The following is a 24612-nucleotide window of genomic DNA, read 5'->3' on the forward strand; positions in this document are numbered from 1 at the left end:
GAATGCAAAAAGGACTCCTCTTCATAATTTAATACCCTAATGCATAATGAGCTATGTGATTACTTCATATGGAGAACTAGCCAAACTCTATTTTGAAGGCAGATAATTTACATTGTTCTCCAGAGTCTGGCATATAATAGGTTCTTAAGCGCAATAAAATTAAATGTTACACATTTTATATTTCAGCTTACAAATCCCCCTGGCAGTTTTCAGTTTGGAGTCTTTTTTTTTTTCTTTCATTTTTCTTCTTCTTTCCATGTTTGTTTTTTTTAAAAAAAAAAAAGGAAATAAATTTTAAAATAGTTTTAACTAAAACACATGTTTACCTACATGTTTTATTTAGAATGCGCTCTGGCCAATTAACACTGTTCATTAGCAGAGCTGCGTTATTTGTTTTGAAAGTTTAACCAGTCACTTTGTTATGCTAATTGTGATGTAATTTAATTTGAGTTCCCGTAATGATGATGCCGCTATTATTCACATAAATGATGCAGTTAAGCAGCACGGCCTCATTTGCATGTGCTTGAAGGGAGAGAGGCTGAAAGAGTCGGCTCCCGTATCATTCTGCTTTAATTTTCCACCTCTGTTCACTCCTGCCCTATGGGTCTTCCTGGCCTGTCTCTGGCTATTGATGATCAGTGCCTTTATTTTAAAATATATATATATATATATGACAATGAGGCCTTTATTTGTCAGTGAACAGCTTTCTAGAATAAAGAAGTTAAATAATGGAAATATGAGACTATTAAAAAATGCAAATGATTTTTTTTTTTGTCCATGTATCAGACATTAAGTGAAGAACTGATTTGTGTGCCACACAACACACACCTACACACAAACGCATACCCCTTGCTTTTTTTGAATTTAACATTTCCATATCAAAGTGGTGCTTTGTTGGAAAGGGCTTAATTTTTAATCTGTTGATGCTATCATAATTTTTGGTTTGGACATTATTCTGATGTGGATTGAATAGCCGTGTGTTTTTCAGATGGAGAGGTACAGTTGAACAGTACACACTGTCAAGCAGTCTGTACATTTTTTTTGTAAAATCAATTTCTTAATCCTGAGAGGAGCAGGAGTGATCCTTTCTTCGGAGCAGTTTTAAAGTCCCCAACTGGGCTTGGAGAAAGTGTGACTAAGCGGACGTTAAAGACTGCCCATTATCTATTTTGTCCTGGGTTAGTCTTTGGTAATTTTCCTGTGGAGAGATTTTTTTTCCTTCTCCTGACCAGAGCCCCCCCCAAATGCTCCTAATTGGTTACATAAATCTTGTCTGGTATGAATGAGAAATGTTGCGGTGTTGTCAACTGCAATCTTCACCCTTATTTACCAATTCATTAAGATCTATCGATGCAGGACTGCTGAGAGGGAATGACAACATAAATCAGAGCTGGGGACATAATGGCCCTAATCAACCAGAAATAACCGAAAATGTCACAATGAGCTATGTCTCTGTAGCTGTGCTGGCCACGACTGGCTCCCTGCGCCTGTCCGCTGACTCTGCTGAGGAGAGGTCCGGAGAGTCAGGCCAAAACTATCATTAACTCCTTTGATTTTTTTCATCTTCTCCTGTCGACAAGAACACCCTACCAGTGTAAGGGATTTGTCCATTTTCTTCTTTTTGTTTGCCAGGTCTTACTCTGTGTCAAAGCAACTCGGTGCCGATCACTTACGAAATAAAACATCTTTTCTAACTAATTCTTCCACATATGAGGTCTTTAAATACAGTTATGTCGGAAGTAGCTTGCATTCACTGTTGCACCTCCTCTATACTTGGTAAAGATGATTGGATGAGACAATGAGGCCTCTGCTCTTTATAGGTCAATTAGCCCTGATTAGGTAGGCTGAGTTAATTAACGGAATTGGCAAATATGTAAATGAGAGTCGACTGATAAGATTTCGTCACCATCTTGCTCAACCACAGCAGTGGGGCTGTTTCCTGTTTCAGCAGAATGAGGTGCCTGATGGCTCACATGTAAATGATATGGGACGAGCCTAGAATGCAGGAGAAAACTAGCTTCTCTCCTTCTCTTTTTCTCTTTCTGTGTGGGCCGCACTGCGCAGCAGTCGCATATCTAAGAAATGTGCATTTATTGCAGCAGTACTTTTTGTTGAACAAAGGTAGTTGGACGAACTTTAAAATATATTTCATCTCAAAATATTTCCATTTTTTAGTAAATGACTCATCATTGATTATAATTTAATATTTTGATTTTGGCCTACCATACCCTTTTTACATTAGTAACTGGATAGCACACGTACAAGTACTGTTTTGCCATTGTCATATTTCAGAGCTGGTTGTATTGCTATAAAAACGAATTTGTATTAACATAGTATCATGCACCGTATTCATGAGTGCGTCTTGCATTTGATTCTATGGAGACATTGTGCAGATATGCAGCCTGTCTGTAGCAATGCGATTTAGAGCCGTGTTATCCAAACACTGCCTCTGACACACACACACACACACTCCATTCAGGGACACTTACACACTGTGGCAAATAGTCTGTCTTTTATCTTATTCTGTCTCATCTCCTTATTGTAAATAGAAGAGAATTAAGTTCTGAACATTCTTGACTGAATGTCTCCTATCACAGAACTACAATTTATTGTCAGCTCAAATGAAGAATTGAAATATGACTGAGGTTTTGTCAATGTGGGGCTCATTCGAAAGGAGATAACCACATTTGATTCTTTTGCTTTGAATAATGTTAATCCTGAGAAAAGTCCATTATTCACATTCATCTCTTTTCATTTAGCCCCACTCCTGATTTTGTAAATATGATTTCTTCAGTCCCCTTCTTTCCAAAGCAATCTTCATTCACTGGTGAAGCACTTTTGAAATTCCTCTATCAGACAGCAGAAACCATTACCATACACAGGTTTATAAGTAGTAGTCATTAATGCTTTTTTATGGTGGCCCTTTACTGCCAAAAAGGAAGCTTTTAATTCTAAGGCACGGCAGCCTGGGTGCCATACTTAATCCAGCGGACTGGGTTTTTGTCGAACGACCACTTGGAAAGCTTTCCAAGTCGTTATTTTTCCATCTCCGACTGCAAACTTACTGCTTGAAACTGATGGCTGTAATAAACTGCTTGTGGTGTCTCTGTACTGTGACAACTTGCTGCCAGAAAAAATTACAGTACAAGCACAAATAAACTTGATCAAAGCTTCGTTAAAGGCGTAATTTTATTGTATGCCTTGCACAATGCAAGACTTCTGATGAAGTTATTTTAAACTTTTTTTGACCCTACGTTATTTGGTTTTAGATTAAATTTATCACTTTAAAATAATGTGGTTGTCAGCACTCTTTCTTTTTTTTTTTTTTTTTTTTTGCCAACAGATATGGCACTTTGATTTATTAAGCAATCTGAAGTATTGAATATATGAGCCCTTACCCTTGCCTAGTTACTTCTTTATTTTGTATGCATAGTAACTTATGGCACTGATGAATTAATTTCACTCAAGCACAGAATCTGTGATTATTTTAAATTGTAACCATATCTCGACCTGATCAGAGAGCTGTGAGGAGTCAGCAGACTGTGAAATGTAATTTCTATTATTTTTTTTTATTTTGATCTCACAAACCAAAAGATTTCCATCCAGCCACCTGAAATGTGAACTGATAATGAACAAACGTCTGGGATCACAGATTTACCAGTCACTGCCCCCCACCTTTTTTTTTGTCATTCGAATGAAAATGTTTTTTGCTATTCATGCACATAAAATGAGGGAATGGATCAGTGTTCTAGAGAGAGAGACACAGCGGAGAACATCCTCACATTGAACATGGATAGCCCAGAGTCTCTGAACGAAACCAGCGTCAAGCCAGTTGTGTGTTAACAGTGTATCGTGTGTGTGTGTGCGCGCACATGTGTGTTAAGTTCCCCTGACAGTGTTGGAGCACAGCAGACAGCTGTGTATTCTCACTAGATGGATGGCCAGTGTCATAGTGTGTGTTTACTGCACATGATAGAGCGGGAGACAGGCCAGGTAATGAGGCTACATTAAGGGCTTTTAGAGCTCGCAAACAAAGATGGAGGGCTGCTTCTTTCCCCTTTAATGATAGGTCTGTATGTGAGAGAGAAAGTGTGTGCGAGGCAATGAAAGGCTCAGTTCTTGCACCATTGTTGTGGCACTTCTTGTAAGAAAGAGGAGACATTTTCTCAATCTCTGGGGCAAATGTGCCATCAGGACCCTTGCTCATATTCCATACCTGATGGAAGAGGCAGGTTTGTGTAGTGCAAAATTCAAGCGTAAATATTTGCTCAAGCCCAAGACGAATAGCAAGCAAGGATATGGTTGCACAAGGACTGAAACAAAAGCTGGAGTTGGTCTGAAGCTTTGCAAATAAAGTGTGTGTCTTTGTCTATCTTTGCTTCATCAGGAGATGCCTTTCTTTTTATTGAACCTTTGCCTTAATAGAAATGTTGGAGTCATCAGTGATCGTTGATGACAGTAAATTTAGAGTGCAGTGTTATCTCCATTTCTCACTATCTTTCCACCACCCCACAACCTAAACACTTAGTATCACTATCATCTTCCTTCCCAAAGCTATGCATCTGCGGAATTACCAACGTATTACCAGAGAAATAATAGTCTTCCTCTTTGTTTCCGATCAAGATAATAAGTAGTCTAGGTTCTTTCTTCTTGGAAGATTATGGCTTGAGGAAAAAGCATCAAATAGTGGGTGTGTTGAAATGCAGGATACTGGTAGATTATGGGATGTCCAATACACGTGCGGGCAAGCCAGCAGCCTCACTCATGTGGCATTACAGCTACCTGCAAATTGGAGCAGCAGCTTCAGTTGATATTGTAGCTGGGGGTGGCGTGGCTCCTTCCGACCCAGTTGGTTGAAGACAGGCTGCATTAGGATCAGGGCTGGTACCCCTCAGGGATAGGGTACAGGCGATGAAGGACCTGTGGTAGGCGCAAACAAACACAAAAGTAGATACACACTTGCATAGAGTCAAACCCTCAGGTGCTGAATATTGTCACTATCCGTCTCATGAGTTTTGTGTGTGTGTGTGTGTGTGTGTGTGTGTGGTAATGTGTATGTCTGTTTCTCGGCCTGAGACGATCCCATCAGACCCAAAATCAGATTCACAGTTCGGTAGCCCACTCATCATTGCAGCCTGGCTGTGTTTTAATTGACATTCTAATTGGCAGATTTGAATGCCGCCTTTAGATGGCTAATTAATTTATCTCACTGCTGTCATTAAGGTTAAAGCACCATCTGATCTCTGTGAATATACTTTGCATATATCTGCATTATCATTATGTTCCAGTTGGACATATGGCACAGATTTCATTTTGGAGGAAGGAGTGAAGATTATAGCACAGAGATTAAGTACAGCATTGGATTTTTATTGTATGTGCATTAGATCCAAATTATGCTCCTGATAATTTTTTAAATCAGCTACTGATTTAATAAAATTTTAACTTTTTCTTTATGTGCTATTAATGTTTTATACATAAGTAATCACATTTAAAAGCAAACTTCATTGGTTTGTTAATATTAAAGCAGCAATTTTTCTTGGACTTCCACAGTAGTTTGCATTGCATACAGATGTTATTAAAAATCCTTATTTCCTTGTCTCATATATCTTCAGGTTTTCTGAACATCCATCGCCGGTCCAAGAAAGAAAGCAGAAAAAGAGAGAGATCCAGGCTCCATTAGAATGTTCATAAAATTGTAGTAAAGGCAATCAGACAGTCTTTCTCTGAATATTTTAAACATTGGGCATGTAAAATTTATGCCTAATTTGAATACTTATTAGCTGGCTGATCTCGGCTGCAGCCTTGAGTTTCTTATGCTGAGATTCATCACCGGATTGGATGTCACATTGTGCCAGTCTCCCCCCTCCCACTCATTCTCCTTTTCTCTCTTTTTCACTCTTATTTTTTCCCTCTGTCTCCCCCCCCCCCCCGCCCCTTTCTTCCCCCCCCCCCCTCTCTTTTTTTTTTTCTTTCTGTCTCTCTCCATCAGTAGTGAGCGGGGCAGTGTTAAACAGGGGCCTGTTTGTTCACAAGCATGCCTTGTCCTGGCGTCGTCCCTATTTACTTGTGTCCCGGGCAGCTGTTGCCCTGCTCTGTGTAACAGCTCAGCCCTGTTTGTTCTCCCTGCCTGGATCCTGTTTATCCTGGCTGTGGACATCCTTTTAAGGTCTGTCCTGTATCTGCCCCTCGTCAAACACACACACACACACACACACGCGCGTCTCTCAACATGGTGAAGGACGTCCACTTCTATTAAAACAGTTTTTACTGGCCAAAGAAGACACATGGTACCCATGTGGGCTGCACAGTTGCACACACACACAATCAAAATCATCATTCATCGTTCTGTCGTTGCAAGTGTGTGGATTATCTAGTGTAAAAATGTTTATATTGTAAATGTGAAAGTGGCAAAACCGCTGTTGAAATTGAATTGGCATGACTCGCTGCCTTTAAAAGCAAACTTCCTAAATACGGCAGTGATAGTTACAATATTAATTATCTTAAATTTTTTCAAATTAGTTTTAAATATTAAAAGTAATTATTTTCAACATAAAGAGCACAAAATCTTTAATTCTGGAATTAATTTTGAGTTGCCGTGTGAGTGTCTTGTATTTATTGTGAGAGTGTTGACTGATATTGGTGGAGCTTCTCTGCCCCAGTGCAGGTACAGAGCATTAAATGCAGGGGAAATGATAAAACATTTATTACTGGAGAGAAAGGAGCTAATATGCATAATTTATGCTGTTTTTAGCATGATCATTTGTGGAATTTGTGATAGATTTTCCCATTTCTTTTCTTCCTTTTTCTTTCTCTATTGTATAAATGCTGATGGAATTAATGCAATATCTTGTATTTATTTACTATTGTTTAAAAATGTGTTGTGGAGTCAATTTCCAACTGCAAAGTTTGTTTGCAGCTCAACCTCTAGTTTTATTTATTTATTTGAAAATCACAAAAATAAATGAATATATGAGGTCTGATTAAAGAAGAGGGCAAAAAAGGAATCAGGCCAGTAAATGACATATGAGCACCCTGCCTGTATCGAAGCCTGCGAGGCAGATTTTATTTAGCCACAGCAAAGACAAACCCATTAGAGTGTTCATCACCAGCCCAGCACCATGTGATTTGATGACTCCTCCTCCTCCTCCCGACCACCAAATTTTAATTTTACATGATTAGCTTTGCGTCATTAGGCAACTTCATTCAGATGTGACACACACTAAAAATCCGACAGATTCAAGACGGCAAATATTTTAGGTGTGCCAGTGCTTATATTTTCCTGTCTGTGGTGCCTGGCTATACAGACATTAAGAATGTCTTTTTATTAAAATTAGTCATGACCATAACAATAAAACTTTATTTTGTAAAGGCAGATGCTTCATATCCAAATTTTAATGAATAAAAAAAAAAAATATTTTTACATATAGAAACCCCTCCCTTTGCAAATAACACCAGGACATGCATCTCTTTGTATTGCTTCATTTATACAATGAATGCATAATTGCTCCTCCTGCATCCCCCACTTCTTCTTCCCCCCTCCCTCTTCTTTAAATGCTTTAATTTGCAGAAGGGGAACCGAGGGCTTGATAATGGAAGCATAAAAAAAAAAATCGAAGGGAAAAGGGGGGAATTGTAACAAGAAGAGCCCTAACCGGTGCCTCTTAATCACTTCTAGGTTTTAAATCATGATGATGCAGGAGTCGGCCACAGAGACAATAAGCAACAGTTCAATGAGTCAAAATGGAATGAGCACCCTAAGCAGCAGCCAATTAGAGGCTGGCAGTAGAGATGGGAGATCAAGCGCTGGTGACACGAGCAGCGAAGTAAGCACAGTCGAGCTGCTGCATCTGCAACAACAGCAGGTAAGTTGTGTTTCTCCCCGTCTCGTCTCCCAGCCGCTCTCTCCCTCTCCCTCTCTTTCTCTCTCTCTCTCTCTCTCTCTCTCACTCTCACTCTGTTTTCCCCTTGCTCTCCTGCTCTGCTCTGCTCTCTTCTCAGGCAGCGCTGGGGTTTTCTGCATAGGCAAGAGGCACAATGAAATATTATACTGTATTTTATTTTGTTTTTTTGTGGTTTTTTTTGTACATGGAAAAAAAACACTTTGTATAATCGGCTGTTTGTGTTGTTGGTACTGTACATTTTCTCGTCAGTTTGTTGTGCTGTTGGCATGTTTTGCCTGAAGGTGTTGCCTGCAGAGTAATGCTTTTGCAGTGACTGTTTTAGTTGGTTATAGAGTTTGTTGTGTTTTTTGCAGTGCTATTTCAGTTTGTGTTTATAGAGCGCGTTGCAACCATGTGAGGCCATGTGAGAGAGTTGTAGTGTGTGTTTGTATAGGTGTGTGTTCATGTAAGAGTGTGTGTGTGTGTGTGTGTGTGAGTGAGAGAGAGAAAGAGAGCGATATAGAGAAAGGCAAAGAATGTGTGTGTTGGAGCATTGTACGGACCAGTTTGGATTTTGTGTGTGTGTGTGTGTGTCATAGTAGTTCTGTATCCACCAGAGGGCCTCCTAACTCGGCACTAGTTGGAGGCTCACACACACACACACATTCAGTACAGACTCATTTAGCAGCGACCCACCAGTGGCAGAGAAACCTTTGACCAGGACACCTTTGAAAGATTCATTTGCCCATAGTCTCTCCATCTCATTTTCCACTGACTTACAGAATAATTTAGGATTTTTTTTTTTTTTTATCACACTGAGATCAGTCCCTTTCTGACCAACTTGATAATATTGTCCCCTCCTGTTTATTGTATTGATTTTACACAACTGTTTCATTTGGAGGTACCACTAAGTAATCCCAAATATCTGATGCTCTGCTTTCAGTCTCTTTAACTTTTCTTTCTTCAGATTCATGTTCTGTTGTGCTGACTATATTGTTCTCTGTCAGAGTAAGTTGAGGGTGGACTGCAGGGGAGGTGCGGTTGGGGGGCAGGAGTTGTGAAAGTCAGTAGCCAGCAGAGTGAAAGAGTCAAGTGTTTCTCATGTCTTTTCACAGTGAATGATGGCTTTGACAGTTCACCAAAAGAGCAGTGGGAGATGAGGTCGGAGGGCCGTGCTTTGGGGTTGTTGGGGGACAATGGGACAATGCTGCGGGTTTGTAATTATGCGTGCTGTCCTCTTGACTTGTGAATTTTCATGCCAGTGTGTGTTTATGTATGTTTACATGGGTGTGTACTTTTGGAGGCAGCTGAAACCCCGTGGTCAGTTTGGTCAGGGCAATACAGTAGATGCCGATGCGTTTTGTGTGTGTGTGTGTGTGTGTATGCAGTGGGTTTGTAGGGGGGGCTATTCAGTGTAGTGAAATGAAGCATGTCCTGCAGGCCTCTCACCATCACCTCTTCCATCCCCTTTACCCTCATCTGACTCCAACACCCATCCTCCATCCACGGTGCAACCCCAGAGGTCCTGCTGGTGGCTGCGGCGGCATCACAGCACTGTGGCCTTACCCTCTCATTTATCACCACTCTACCACTTGTCCTATATACACACAGACACTTGATTGAGGTCGAGCCTCTCCCTCTCTCTCATCACTCTTTTACATTTGAAGGTGTTGGGTAGAGGGCTGCTTTTAATCTGTCTCGATGCTATGTGCAGATAGAGGGTAAAATAGCAAGAGATAGAGAGCAGGATAAACTGCAGGTTGCACCACGAGTATCTTGGAAAGAATTGTTGAAGGAATTTCTTTGTTAATGTTTTTTAGATTTTATTATTTGTTAGGAGAATATATATATAATACGTGTGTAAAAGAAATGTTTGTGACATTAATTTCATTGAATACTGCGCAGATCTGAGCAATACATTTAGTGATTTATGAGATTAAATTACTAGGATCAGTCTAATCGAGTCAAGCAGAGAAAAGTGTGTGTGTGTGTAAAAATAAACTCAGTAAGTAAATCTAAAAACTAACCAGCAGCGCCATTAAGAAAATGAAGCAACACTACTGAGAGAGAAAAGCGATGTAAGCATAAAGTGTCTAGTTAAGTTTCTGAGATGGACGTATGGTTGAGAGCTGTGGTGAATGGGTGGTGGGTGCAGGGGTGTATGACAGTGTGTATCTTCTAAAGAGGTCAGCCTGAGCCTTCCTCCAACCCAGAGACAGACACATTGAAATGAGCAGTCCAGTGAACAGGTCTCTGGAGGCTTTTTAAAACAGGGGTCCTGTGCTGTTAACTTCACACACACTTCCTGCTCAGTCTAAGGAGGAAGGAGGCATGTTTTTTTTTTTTTTTACATACATTTGTTTGCACAAAGCTGTTATTTTGCAGTTGCTAGTGCTTGTCATGTTGTCAGGTGTGTGTGTGGGTGAGTGACATTTTGCATGTATGTATACATCTATCTATGCTTGCACTTTGTTTTTGTTTTTTTTGTTGTTTTTTTGCAGTCACGTGCAGCTAAAACATTCTAGTCCATGTCTGCTCTGAGAGTCCATTTTGAAGGAAGGCTGTTGGGTGTAATTTTCCACCCATATTTGGAATGACATTGAGTGGTCCGGTGGGTATAGAAGCTCCAGTCTCTCATCACGCTGCTGGGGGGATGATTAATAATAAGCACTGATGAATTCTCCACTATCCCTGTGGGTTCTGCCATTACCTAGCAGCTCCAAAATACCACCTGCAGCTATAATTAGAAAAGCAGCGTCTTAAGGTCTTGTCGTCTTAGATTGGACCAAAGGCTCATAGGACACAGATCAAGACACACATAGGAACTATTTTTTCAAATTCAAATATTGATACTTGAGTTTTTTTTCATTTAACAAAACAAGTAACACACTAGTTTCTTATTTGGCTTCAAACCTTTTGAACCTGTACAAACTTTTGTTCAGTGTGAAACCCACACACACAGTTATCCACGTATCTCAATAACAACCATTGTGTCACAATTAAATTTCCAGCCCTTAATTTCTGTCAGGGTTTCATCACCCCATTCCCAAAGTTGTCTAAATAGACCTAATTTGATTTGCAATCACAGATTAGATACTCACTGTATCTGATTGCAATTTGCCAGCTGCAGATATGTATCAGAGCAAATGATGAATGTTTCATAACCCTAATTACTATGCTAAAATGATGACTATAAAAGTGCCATTGTTAAAAAAAAAGAAGCAAAAAAGTGCTGAGCTCACTCAGTTGGCTGGAGTCAGTTTAATGTATTAATATTTTGTGTTGCTATGTACTCTATCATGCATTGATCTTTGGATCTATACCATAATGTCCCGTAATGAGCCTGTTACTTGATGGTCTGTAGACTTAATCCTGCCAGTGTTATCAATGGTATTGATGAGCCAGCACTCAGAGCTACTGCTACATGGTAATGTGTTCACTACTGTTAGAAGTGTATTGAGATTCAGAGCAGATTGGAGGCCCTGGCTCGTGTACTGTGGTCAGGTCAATCGTTTTAACCAAAGGCCTTCAGATAGCTGTGGGGACAACCTTTTGTCACTAGACCCTATTGCTCATCTAAATGGCTCACTCATTAAATCCAAACAGAATTGGAAAATATTGGCTGCAGATTAAGATTGTAAAACATCTTAATGCCTGCTATTTCAGAAATCCTGACTTGTGATTGCTTCTTGTTTCTTTTTTTTTAAGTGAAATTTTTTGCTTGTTTGTGAGGGAAATATTTATTTACTTTTGCTCAAAGAAACAGTTTTGGAGGAGACACAGGCAAAGATCTACATGTTGGTAAACTAGTTAGGTATGCATTTTAGTGTTGTCCTGAGGCACATGATGCAGCAGAATGCAAACTATCCAACCCCATTTAAATGACTGCAGCATTTTAACATAAATTACAATAAGTGCGCCTAGGTGCCTTCTTACTTCTAGGCTACCCCTGTACCTACATGAGAGCTAGGCAGTGGTCCAACTTGAGAGTGACAGCAATTAACCTGCCTTCCAAGCTGTTTAGCTGGAGGAAATAGAAGGGATGAGAAATCTGACTGCAAGAGATGGGTAATATTTACGGTTTAGGGGCAAATGAAATTCTACCCAAAATGAAAATCATTAGGGAGAAAGTTACCTCACAGACAAAGGACAAAATGACAGTGTGTGTGAGTGTGTATGTGTGTGCATGCTCATTTGACAGACACCTCCTTTTTAACAACTCAAGTATGTTGTTTAGTGTAGGTAAATACTCACACATAATGTTCACCTACCATCACCTCTCGCAAACAAGCCTCAAGCATCTTTCTGTCTCTGCCCTTCACCTGTCTTTCTGTCTTTCTCTCCATCCTGTATTTGAAAGGACACACACTCACACACACACCTAAGATGCAAATCTGGGCTTTGCCCTTGAGTATAATTTAAAGGCCTAATCACCCAGACTGTCCCCTTGGATGGAGAAGGGAAGGAGGGAGGGAGGATGGCATCTCTCATTTGCACCCTTACACAAAGAAGCTCATTAGGTTTATCTTTCAGGCCTGAGATTGCCCCACTCAACTGTGTAAATAAGACACTGGCCCTGGCCTGATGCATCAATCACCTCTCACGACAGGAGAAAGGCCTCAGCGGAAATATGAACAATTTCATAAAAGGGCCTTTTGTTAACCATCATCATCTGTGCGAAGATAAGACTGGAGAAGCATTAGGGAAGAAGTGCATATTGTACATCTTTGTAAAATTATTTCCCCTTTCAGTGAAAAGACAGCTCCTGGATGGCAATCCTTGTGTCTGACTTATTTACAGTGAAAGCCATCTTTCTCTTTATTTCAAGGCTGGCTGCTGGCAGACAGTCCCTGCAGAATAGTACATACAGGCCCGTGACATATAGGCCTGTAGTTTCCCCCTCCGTGATGACACTAAAGATATAGGGTGTGAATGACAGCATAGCTACTGTTTGCTCACCCTTCCCCAGACAAAACACAGTATTATTCTATTATCTATCTAGACGCCACCTCTTCATCCTCCAATCCCTCTGTCTTCCCCCCTCCCATCTCATTCTTCAGCTCCTTGAAACCTGGACTGTCCATCTATGTTTAAAACACATTACATGCGGCCTCCTGGAATTTACAGTGGTGCTCTCCCAGTAACTCCATTTCACACAGGAGTCCCCTGAGAGCATGGCGAAATGTCAAGCTGCAAGGGTTGAAACAGAGATGAGGAGAAAGGGACAGTGAGAGAGGGGGAGAGCCAGTGGTGGAGGAATTGAAGAAAGGATGAGGGACATAGACGTAGTGAAATTTGCTGGAAATAAACACTTTTATGCTCAAGCAGTTGCAAATGGTGGTGAAGGCAAAGTGGTCTACAGGTTGAGGGCAGCACTGGTAGAAAGAAATTGGAGATCAGTGTGTGCGTGTGTGTGTGAGAGAGTATCAGATCACTGCCACAGAGGTCACTTGCTGGGATAGCCTTTTCTTTCACTCACAAGAAATCAAATATTAAAAAGGAAGCCATTTTTATATATTTTAATAGTAATGGTGAATGCATTCAGTGGAAACCAGTTGGTATAATTCAGGCCTTTTGTTTAACCTGACACATTTTTTTTCTTGTGTAGCACACTAACTTAGTGTTACAGTAAATGAATTAGGCCAGGATTAACCACCTCGGTGTAAATAAGAGGCGGCCATTCAGGAGCACATACTGCAACCAATAGTCCTGCAGCCCCATGCAGGCCAGGATCAATGGCCACTTCACAACTCATTTCCTTTTACGTCTCCCTAACTGCCCCGCTCCAGCTCTGGGAAATAAATGGCACTGGATCTATAAGTCCACTCACACTAGCTCAAACACATATACAGGCATGCATCCGCACTCATCCAAGCGCACACTCGCACATGCTCTGAGGGGACTGAGCAATTGCTTCACCTCAATACCCTCCACAATCATTTATTTACAAACTGCCTTGGTGGTGAATGCGTATCATCTTTCGTGGCCTCACAATTGAAAACAGGCATTTTGTCATTGTTTGTTTCCACTCCCCTGTCATTGTCTTAAACAGAGTACCAGTCATTAATATGGCGGAGTGGAGTCTTACTGCCATAGACAGCCTCGGTGTATATTGTAAATGGCCCGGTCTTGCTATAATGTGGAGTAAAGAGGAGGATGGAGAAAACGTATGTGTTGCTTTTTTCTTTTGGGTCGCGACACTGCTATCCATTTAACAGAGCTTAAAAATATGCATATGCTGGGGTGTCTTAAGCTGACAACCAAATGACAGGATTTGCTAGAAGGCAGCTTTGGAGTGTTGTGAATTTAACAAGCATGTCTAGTATTACAATTCCTCTCTGCTTTTGCCATGAATAGTAACAAATCAGACTCTGAAACGCATGCTTGATGGTTTGTTGTGTATACTCCCCTTCCCTTCTCTAACTAATATTAAAATAACTTCAAATCTGGTTAAGAAGATGAATAGCAAGAAGTAGTAGCATCTTTAATGTGACTGGTGCTCCCTTTCCCTGATGCGTGCCCAGAATATAAGCTAACAGATTCCAGGTATCGTCACAGTTTTTTTCTTTTTATTTTGCACTTGTTAACACTCTCTGCTGCTCCGATTACCTTCATCCCTGACCTATTTTTGAATATATAAATGGCTCTATCCATCTCCCAAGTTGTTTGTAGTTGTAACGCTACCAGACTGCAAGGGGAGATGCTTTTTATGCATTGCCTCCAAACACTGTATACATATGTAAGAGTGCCAGCCGGGCACTCAGCCCTCTCCTCTTCACAGCTTTTCATACAAATGCAGTAAATAAGCTCAGGCCGTGGGGAATTGAAGGCTCTGAACAGACGAACAGACTGACATGTCACTTAGTGCTGGCTTTGGCTCTCTTCACCACAGACTTTAAAGCTGAAGCTGCAGGGTTTTATAGTGTATCAGTCAAGGTCAGGCCCTCACTTTGCTGTCAAGGTGGACTGACATCTCTATCGTCTGAAACTTTATAATGTCAAGCATTTTTGTGCCTTTTTAAATGGGGTATTTTAAATGTGGGTAAATAGAGCAAACAGCCTGTTAAGTCTGAAGAGGTGACTTATAAAGCAATATCCACTTGGGAGAGTGAACTGAACATTTGCCAGTATAAGGTATACTCTGTCCTGTGGTTAATGATGGAAGTCACACTAGGACTCCATTGCAGCAGAGTTAGACGGGCCCACCTCTCTCCAGCCAATGTTTCCACTCTAACAGCCTGCCATTCCTCATCAGGCCCTAACTACTGCTTATTTACCCACACCGGGGGACTTAACTCACACGAACTGATCAGTGATAGCACTAGAAAGCTTCTTGTTCCACCCTGATAAAAGTGATGCCCATGAGCTATGAAGAACATGCTTTGTGGACTAGGCACAGCACTTCAAGCTTGACTAGACACTAAGCTGATACTGCTTTCATGCTTGAGTCCATGGTGCAAAATGTTCCAATGGAAACACATAGATCTGATTGTTTCTGCAAATGCGTTTATCAGAGGTTGACCTGATAAATATATATTAATTGGAACAATACCATGCATGACTTAGCTATGCATGGTATTGTTCCAGTGATACTGTCTTTTATGCATATCTTTTTCACCTGTTTGGACTTCATCAACCAATGCAGCATGACCCCAATAATCATAGTTTGCACAAAACCTCAAATGGATTTGTAGGTGTTTTTTGTATCACCAGAAATTCTGTCACAGTGGGTAAATACATCTTTGTTGGAACACATTTTAAATGTGTAGGGAGAGAATCCTTCTCAAAATAACAGAAAAGTGCTTTTTCCCCTTTGTGCCCTTTCCATATTTTTTGTGTCAGCTATCAGTGTGCTAACAAGTTTATGTCTGTACCATGACATAATGCTCCTGTTCAAAAGTTGCGGTTCTTATATGTAAAAATAACCCCCATCCCCCCTCTTGTCTTACTCCTTGCTTAATTTTGTAATGCCTGCACCACTGTCTTAAATTATGTCATTTATCTTTCATACACATATCAGCCAGAGGTTTTATTTTTTTAATAACCACTGTAATTGTTCTGTCCTTGTATGGAATGCTATGAAGGGAGTGATCGTGCTTTTGGCACATTTATTAAAGCCTAAAAAATACAGAAAGGAGGCCCTTTTCTCACATAGCCAGACTAAGTGTGCGACAGAGTGATAAATTTTCTTGTTAGGAGAAATTACATCCACTAACTTGAGCTACTTCAGCATGAAATTGAAAAAGAAGCATTTCTTGTGAATTTCCATTCTTGATTCAATGAAAGATGTAGATTAGCCCTTTGGAAAAGAGCGTGGATCAAGAATGAAACTAAAGAAGTATGACTCTGCTCACATGTGCTTGTTCTTAGAAGCGTGATATAGGAGGCAGCTGGGAAAAGGCTTTGTTTATGGAAGGCTCAGTCAGCCTGGTGGCAGATTTAAAAAAAGGTTTAACATCTCACTCTCTGTTCATCTGTATGTGTGTGTGTTTGTGTATATACGGTATAAGTATTCACACACAAAACTTGTGCATTTTTACATTTTTATCACTGGGACTCTCCAAGCTTCTTTGCCTACCCAGTCACAGTATGTGCCTGTGATAGCTCCCTCTCTCCATCGCTTTCTCACTTTTCACACACAAACACATGCACATTTTACCCGACCCAGCTCAGTCTAGCAGTCTGCTCTGGTAAGGCTGGTGGAACACTGATTGATAGACGCAGGGTGTCAGAGTGGAAGGCAGATAACTATATCTTCTGCAGCTCACTTAAAGGTCAAACACACATAGCTGTAATTGGAATATTCACAAGACAACCACCAAGGTACAATGCAGGGTGGAGGGAGGAGAGGGAGAAGGAGGAGCAGCAGATGAAAAGATAGATGTTACATAAGGAAAGTGAATGAGAGAGGAGAGGGAGAACGAATGCGATCCATGGCCCTTCCACAGGCAGATGTATTGGCTCTTTTTTGAGTTGACTGAAAAATATATCACCCTCAATAGAGAGCATATACAGACTGAGAAGACTGGGGGTTAATGGCAAGACAAGGCAATCTTATAAACTTGTGTGTAATTAACTGTATGGCATCCATTAAAAATCATTACAACTATGACCCAAATTCAGGATTAACCATGCAGCGGGTGAGCGGAGGTCATTTACAGCTAAAGGTCAGGGTGCTCTCTCATCGACCCCAGAACAGGGTAACACTTAGACTCAGCACTTAACCTGAGCTCTGCAGGAAGAGACAGACACTCATGCTATTGACCTACAACAGCAGAACTCCCAAGACAGGTTCTTATGCACACGCACCTAACAGGCATACATGCTTGAGGTGCTTGTGTCAGTGCACATGCACACTCAAACAGTATGTGTTCTAAATGACATCAGTCCCCTTTTGATAATTTTGGCTGGCAAAAAGATGGATGACACTGCCTCTCATTAGCTTTTATGTTCTTCCTAAATACTGTTTTGTGTTCCTGTGTAGACTTTGAGTATATACATTATGTTGTGTGTACATGCTATGTGTGTCTTTATCAGTGGTTTAATGGAGTGTAAATGCACTTAAATGCAGTTTACCTACCCAGGATGCAGCAGCTGAGATGAGCTAGGATTTACCCAACCTTTTATTTATCAAACTAGAGTACACATATACACACATTTGTTTCAGCACATTCATTTTTTCAGGAGCATCTATTGGTATTGGTATCCTCCAGGAAACTGTCTGTTCCATGACAGCTGCTTGCTCTCCAGTGCCACAGTCACATAGCTAGTTGGCCCTGGTCATGTTTTTGCAGTGGGTGCCTTTTAATAAGGCCTTGTCAACAAAGGTAAACAGAAGCTTCTTGAAAAGCAGCTTCATTTTGTGTCTGATCCTTTGACAAGAATGCTGAAAAAACTCAGTCTGCACAAAATACAGCTGACTGAATAGCTACAGTAGTCAGTCAGTCTATTTTTTAATATATATACTATCATACTGTCAGATTGGAAGATAATTGGTGTACTATATACTGTACAGGCAACTTGATTTAAGCAACTGAGGTCATCCCACAATTTCAGTTTTTCCACTGGGCTCAGCCCTTTTTCCAGACGAACTATGGCCGGCCTGAATGCAGCATTTCATATCAGGTATTCATCTAGCTGTGTGACCTCCACTCGCCTGTAGCTGTGAAAAAGAGAGGGATCATAATAACCAGAAGAGAAAATCAAGCACTGTGGGACAGCTAAAGCATGTGTGTGGTTTTTTTTATGCGGCTGCAAGTATTTTTTTGGGGGGGCGGGGGGTTACTGCACAGTTGAACACTCATAACTCATGTCAGCTTTACTTTTGCAAAGACAACACTTAACCTCACACACATACTGTCTGTCTCAAACAAACACATACACACCTCTCTGTTTTTCCACCCACACAAATAGCTTCCTCCGGTTTCTTCTCTCTCTGTCTGTCTCCATTTTTCTTCCTGTCTCTTTGTGATAGTATATTGTTGAGGTCGTCAGCTGTTGGTATCTAAAAGACTTCTGCAAGAGCAGCAGTAGATAAAGAGCGTTACTGAATGGGCCTGCTTTCACCTTATCCACATGTAGCTTTACAGAAAGTTCAAATTAAAGACTTTGCTAAAGCTGCCAGCAGAGACAGAGACCGAAATAGGTGCACTGTGGGGTAAGTGAATTTCATAAGCATGAAAGAGATGTGCTGAGGCAATAGACAGAAGAATGTCTGAAGAACAGAACCTGAAATTTGTAAGGCTAAGAGCTAATGAAGATTTAAATACAGTGTAAAGTCATGGCACATCTAATGTTACAGTTTTTTGGAAATGAGTATTGAGTTTTATGGTGCAACTTTCAAACATGATAAAATTGGTCAAAATGCTTTTTTTTTCCTGTTTTTTTTTTTGTTGTTGTTGTTTTTTTTTCAATATGGCAAGACCTTTTCTTTCAAATTCCACCTCAGTTTTGTAGGTTAAGTGTTAAAGTTGGCTGACAACAATGATTCTCCCTTTGTAAAACAGACATTATTGTATTTGCAAAGCACTTCCATAGTGATAACAGCAGGAGGTGGGATGTTAGCGGCTATGGCAGCTGACACTAGGCCGTGCTCTCTGTTATTGCTGGCACAGGCTTCCCAGCCTCTCAGCAGACACATTCATACTGGTGCATATGTGCTCTTCAACTCCTCTCACAGACATAAACACGCACTTTATCCATGATGGTCAAAACAGACCCATGTTTTGTCTTCATTAGTGGAAAAATAATTGTGAGGTTACACAATGGAGCTAGACGCCCCCGAGCCCCTCCTACTACCACCACTCGTCTCTCCTATACAAGCTTTCTTCCTGGGGTAGGAGCGAGCAAATCCACCTTGCGAATCCTCCCGGGAGGGTGTAGCTATGCAGCTCTGTTTACTGTGGCAGAAAGTTAATATAAATTTTCATCAGTGGGGGAAGTTTACACATATGATTCTATTTGTCCTTCATTATTAGCACCTGAGTCTGTGGCTGGGTAGGCATAATTGTCTACAGACACAGGCCAAATAGATGCAAGAGAAAGGCAAATAAGCACACCCCAAAATAATTTGATGCTTGTGTGTTACAATCCTCCACCCTAGGAATTCTTAATCTAGAGAATCAATAAACAAGGGGTGAGTGATATGGGAGAGAGGGGGAAGAAAGACAGAAAGATGTGTGGAAGAAATGAATAATGTGATATGAGCATGCGGAGAGTGGGAGGGAGGGGAAGGAGAAAGAAGTTGAGTTGAATTCAAAGTGCAGCAAAGAGGTGGAAAGGAGTTGAAGAGGGCAGCAATCAGTATGCAGGGTTTTCCTTCCCAATGACCTATTATCCACTTGAGGGAAAAAAGAGAAACCAACACAACAAACAAGCACAAGACGAGTTTATTTTCATTTTTGGATTAAGTACTCTGTTAAGTAGAGACAGCAGAAGCTGAATTATAGCTGTGAAATTCTGAGATAGGGATAGCCGAGTGGGACACAGAAGCCCATTGTTCTGCTGGATGGCTTTACCTCCATCCTGAGGCCCAGGCACATTCTCCATGGACCTTTCCCCCTCAGCCTTCCTTGTTCACTGCAGGCTGTTGATTTATTGAGTCATACATTAAAATGCTCATTACTCCTCATATTTTCCATACTTTCTTTCTCACTAGATTTCTCTTTCTTCTTAGTTTGTCAAGGAGGCACCATGTTCCGTTCCTTTTTGTTGAGATTTTGTAGGTCTGCATTTCGGTCCAGGTGAATTCAGGTGTGCATTGTGCTCTAGGCTTTGTGGTGGTGCTAGGGGAACTGAATCCTCAGCCATTGTTGAGTCACTGGCGTGTCATTGCCAGTTCTGACCTTTATTAAAGGACAGGAGTCATTCTACTCCTGTGGCCGAGTTACTTATGGTGAGTGGAATCAATAGTAGCCACAGGAGCCACACATCAAGCAAGCTTGATGATAAAACTATTAGTAACTGCTTTTATATTGTAACTGCTTTTATATATGTATAAGTATCCAATGGACCTAAAAAGACTGTCAATCTTAATCTTTTCTATGCACCATTTCTTTGTTGTTCATTGCTGCCACCAGTGCTGGAGAAATCACATCTGCTTACATGTAGACTGTTTAGGATCTCAGCTAGTCTGACAATGTTCCCTGGTTGCACTTTGCTTGTTTTCACAAACTCATGTCCCACTTTTGCATTCAGACATTGTATGGGACATCTTATCCTTTTCACCTTCTCATTTGTCTATCCTCTCTGGGCGTCCCCTCAGAATTCATATCCATCCATCCATCTTCCCTGAATCCACTTATATAAAAAGATAGGGTGTAAATATTTTGGTGTGGAGTGTCAGCACATATCTCCCCACTAGCGAGCCAGCAGCCTCAGTCCAATCAACCATGTTTGTTTGTTCAGCTTAAACTGTTTGTGCCTTGCTTTTCGTGGCATGTGACTCCCTCCGGCTTGATAAAGTGTCACACTTTTTCTTTATTTTTTTCCTCCCCACCTTCTTCTGTGTCTGTGTTTCCTGGAAGAGAACATAGATAAGCTTGGTGGTGCGGTGCTGTTTCTGTGTGTGTGTGTGTGTGTGTGTGTGTGTTTGCATATGCACACACCAGTCTGCGTGTGAGAGACGTCAAAGCTGTCAGCATGACTGGAGTTGTTCTGGCCGACAGCCTAGTGTTGAGCAGCAGCTCTTGACTCTTTGTAACAAACACATTCATGCATGCACACAAAACATCTGCACGCCACAGAAAGACTGCTATAATGATGGAGTCCATTTCTTATTGATCAACAACTGATACTCTTTGTTTACAGCTACTTATGGAACATGGAAATGTCCTGTATTTTCCCACAGCATTGTGAAGATGTCTCTGATGAGGGCAGCTTATTTCATGCCTGTGTCATCATTCCAGTGTTTACTATATCCCCTAATAAGAACAGGTCCCAGCATGACCTGAGTCATGAAGTGATCTGCAGTGTCCAAACACAATGTCACAGCCCCTCAGATATAGCTAATTCCAATGTCATGGCTGTGTATCGTGCAGTCTCCAGGTAGATTTGAAAGAGTGAGATTCTTGGTGGATGGCTTCTTTCTTCCTCACACACCCCCTCCACCACACACAATAAGCAATCTGCAGATTTGTAATGGTTTGGCCTGGTTTTGCAGGACCTGCTAATGTATTTCATGCTTGTTTAAGATCTTTGCACGCTCTTTACAAAGGTGCATAGTGATGTGGTGTTCCTTATTACCCTGTTCTCTATAGACTATAAACAGTGGGACTGGGAGTGTAGAAGATAGGGAGGGAGGGATGAATAGATGGCAGGTATGTTTTTTTTCTTTTTCTCTGTCAGTCTCTTTGTACTCTCCCCTTTTCTCCCTCTCCAGTGATCTCCTCATGCCTGTTAATGTAGCAGAGGAATGCCTGTGTAAACATTCTTGTTTCTTAGTTCGTTTCGCATAATAGTTGCCTGTATCGCCTTTCTCCTGACTTCACTATCTGAAACCAATTACACTAGATCCATTTGGGCTGAATCTTATTTTCATAAGGATCCCCGTGTCGTGGTCTTGGTCGCTCTGTGAGTTATTTTCCCTGCCCTTCTTTTTTTCCCCCCCCTTCCTCCAACCTCAGTGATGGATATCAACATCAAATATGCCTCTGAGTGCCTTGTTATTTATACAGCAGAGCCTGGCTCTTTCTGTGTGTCTGGCTTGCTCTCTCATTCTGAAGAATGTGTCACATTGTGCTGTTTATACAGTGTGTGCATTAATAGACTGGGGATGTCATTTTTTTGTGCATAGCAACCTAGGTTAAGTAGACGGTGTGCCTGCACTCGTCTGTGTTTTTGTCCGCTCCAGCAGCTCTTCAGCAAACTTTTGATGACTTTCCTTGGCATTTGGTGCTTTTTGTGCTTCAGCTTGCCATCTGTGTGGAGTGGGAAGTGGATGGCACAAATTGGTGCTTTTTACTGTAATGGCTGAATACTCAGAGACAGTGAAAGTGAGGGGACAGGACCTTTTTTTCCTCCCTTACCTTCCACACCATCACAGACTCTCAGAGAAATGGCTAACCCCACTTCCACGGAAGAGGTGACAGACAGTTTCAGGCATGACAAACCACTCTGGAAAAGTTTGGCTGGTGTTGATAAGGTCTGTGTTGTGTTTGGAGAAGTGCTCTTTATGCAGTCTGAGCAGACTTCTTTTCTAATAAGCTTGGTGTAGTTGATCCCTCTGCTTCACTCCTCTGTGTCACCTCTCATACCTGCATCTCCATCTATATTTACCTGGCATGGATAGCGGAAGTACAAGTAAAACATCTCTTTCTTTGTACTCTTGACCGTGTTTAATATATCAAGTGGCTGTCTTGACATTGCATATAACACAGCGTGTCAGTATTGAGTCACACATGGATACACATTGATTTGATTTGATTTATTCTTTCAAGCATGTAAAGACAGTGTCAGAAACGGCGCGCGTAATGCGGCCGAAAAGTGTTAGGTGAACTCAATTAAATGGCCAGACGAGGAAGTGTAAAACAAAACCGTCTCTTTATTAAGAGAACTAACGTTGAACAAAAGAAAACCATACAAGACACGGTGAAAACACAAAACTATCATGTCCTTAACAGTCCGAGGTCAGAGCCAGCAAACACATCCAACAGAGGTGATCCAAAATACGTAGTCCAGAGGGAAGTCCGATATCATACATTGTGGCAGTCCGAGACAAGCGGGCAAAGCAGAACCGAATATACCAAGGTAACAGTCCGGGTCAGAAACACAAAATACCAAAACCGAAGAAAATGCTGGAAAGTCAGAGCTGGGGTCTAGAACAATCTGGCAGCGTCCTGGTGGGAGGACGCTGTCTAAATAGAGGTGTAAACAGGTGCAAACGATAATGAAGCAGGTCAAACTAATGTGAGTGATGAAGAACGTAAAAAGACCAAAACTAAGGTAAAACAAAAACAGGAAGTAACGTCAAAATAAAAGCCGGACGGGAAGCAGTGGAACCGAATCATGACACATCCATGCCATAATGGACTATAATAGAGATGTGTGACAGTGATGCCTCCCTTCAGATGTGCTGAATAACTACAGTACATATGATTTGACAAGTTACATAATATGCAGGCACTGAAGACCATTCCTCTGCTAGATGACCAGGTTCTGCTTATGACTGTAGACAGTGTGAGAAAGACCTTCTCCGGAATGAAGACCAGACAAAGTCCCAGGTTGTGTCATCAAAACCTGTGCTCAACAGCCAGCACATGTCTTTGCAGACATCTTCAACATCTCTTGCAGTCAGACTCACATGCTTTAAGCCAAAAACCATCAAAGTAATTTGCTAAGAAGTCTCACATGTGCTGTCTGAATGACTACAGCAGTTTAGCACTCACGCTGATCATTGCTTGAGTGCCTGGTCCTGCAGCACATTATGTTAGTCTCTTCATCACATCCAGAGTCTCTACACCTCTCTTTGCAACTGGATCCTGGACTTTGTCCCTTGTAGGTCAGTCCAGATCGGCAGCTACACCTCCAGAACCACCACTCATGAAGGCTTTGTGATCAGCCCAGTCCTATTCACACTGCTGATGTATGACTGCACTGAATCATCCAGCTCCAGCCTCCTCATTAATTTCATTCAGTACTAGCAGCATGTGTGTAAGACCAACTGCCTTTCCCTAATAATAGGGAGAATAAGAAGGTTATTACTGACACACAGACCACACACCACTGGTCATCAATGGCACTGATATACAGAAGGTAAACAAGACAGGACAAGAATTCCTGGAAATGCAAATCACAGAGGACCCCTCCTGGACCTCACATGTGACAAAACTCCTCAAGAAAGCACAGCTTTATCTTCACTTCCTGCATCAACTAAAGAGTGTGAGCCTCCCTCCACCTGTCTTCACCAGGTGATACACAGGCACTGGTGAGAAAATCCCAACCATCTGCGTCAATAAAAACAGAAAAATGAATTGGCTGTTTAGGAGTCTGATGGCAGTCAGAAAGAAAGAGTTTTTCAGTCTAGAGGTCCTGCATTTCACACTTCTGAGCCTCCGACCGGAGGGTAGGGGTAAGAACAGTCCGTGCTGGGGGTGGGTGGGGTCCTTGGGCAGTCCAGGTGTGTGTGTCCTTCCTCTCTGTGGCTGGAGGGCTCAAAGCAGGTGTAGAAGGTGTTGAGGTCATCCGGCAGGCTGTCTGTGGGGCTGATGATGCTGGTGGTGGTCCTGTAGTCTGT

At 41.5% G+C, this 24612-nt stretch overlaps 1 protein-coding gene across 1 annotated transcript in view; it reads left to right on the top strand.

The window, feature by feature from the left end:
• foxp2 (forkhead box P2) overlaps window positions 1–24612 on the top strand; it is a 111440-nt gene that overhangs the window by 36324 nt on the left and 50504 nt on the right. The window contains 1 exon segment of the mRNA XM_020614396.1: window positions 7676–7862. Within this exon segment, the coding sequence (XP_020470052.1) occupies window positions 7686–7862 (177 nt within the window). The 5' untranslated portion in view covers window positions 7676–7685.

This window comes from Monopterus albus, unplaced genomic scaffold, assembly GCF_001952655.1.
Source record: "Monopterus albus unplaced genomic scaffold, M_albus_1.0 scaffold145.1, whole genome shotgun sequence".
Lineage (NCBI taxonomy): Eukaryota > Metazoa > Chordata > Actinopteri > Synbranchiformes > Synbranchidae > Monopterus > Monopterus albus.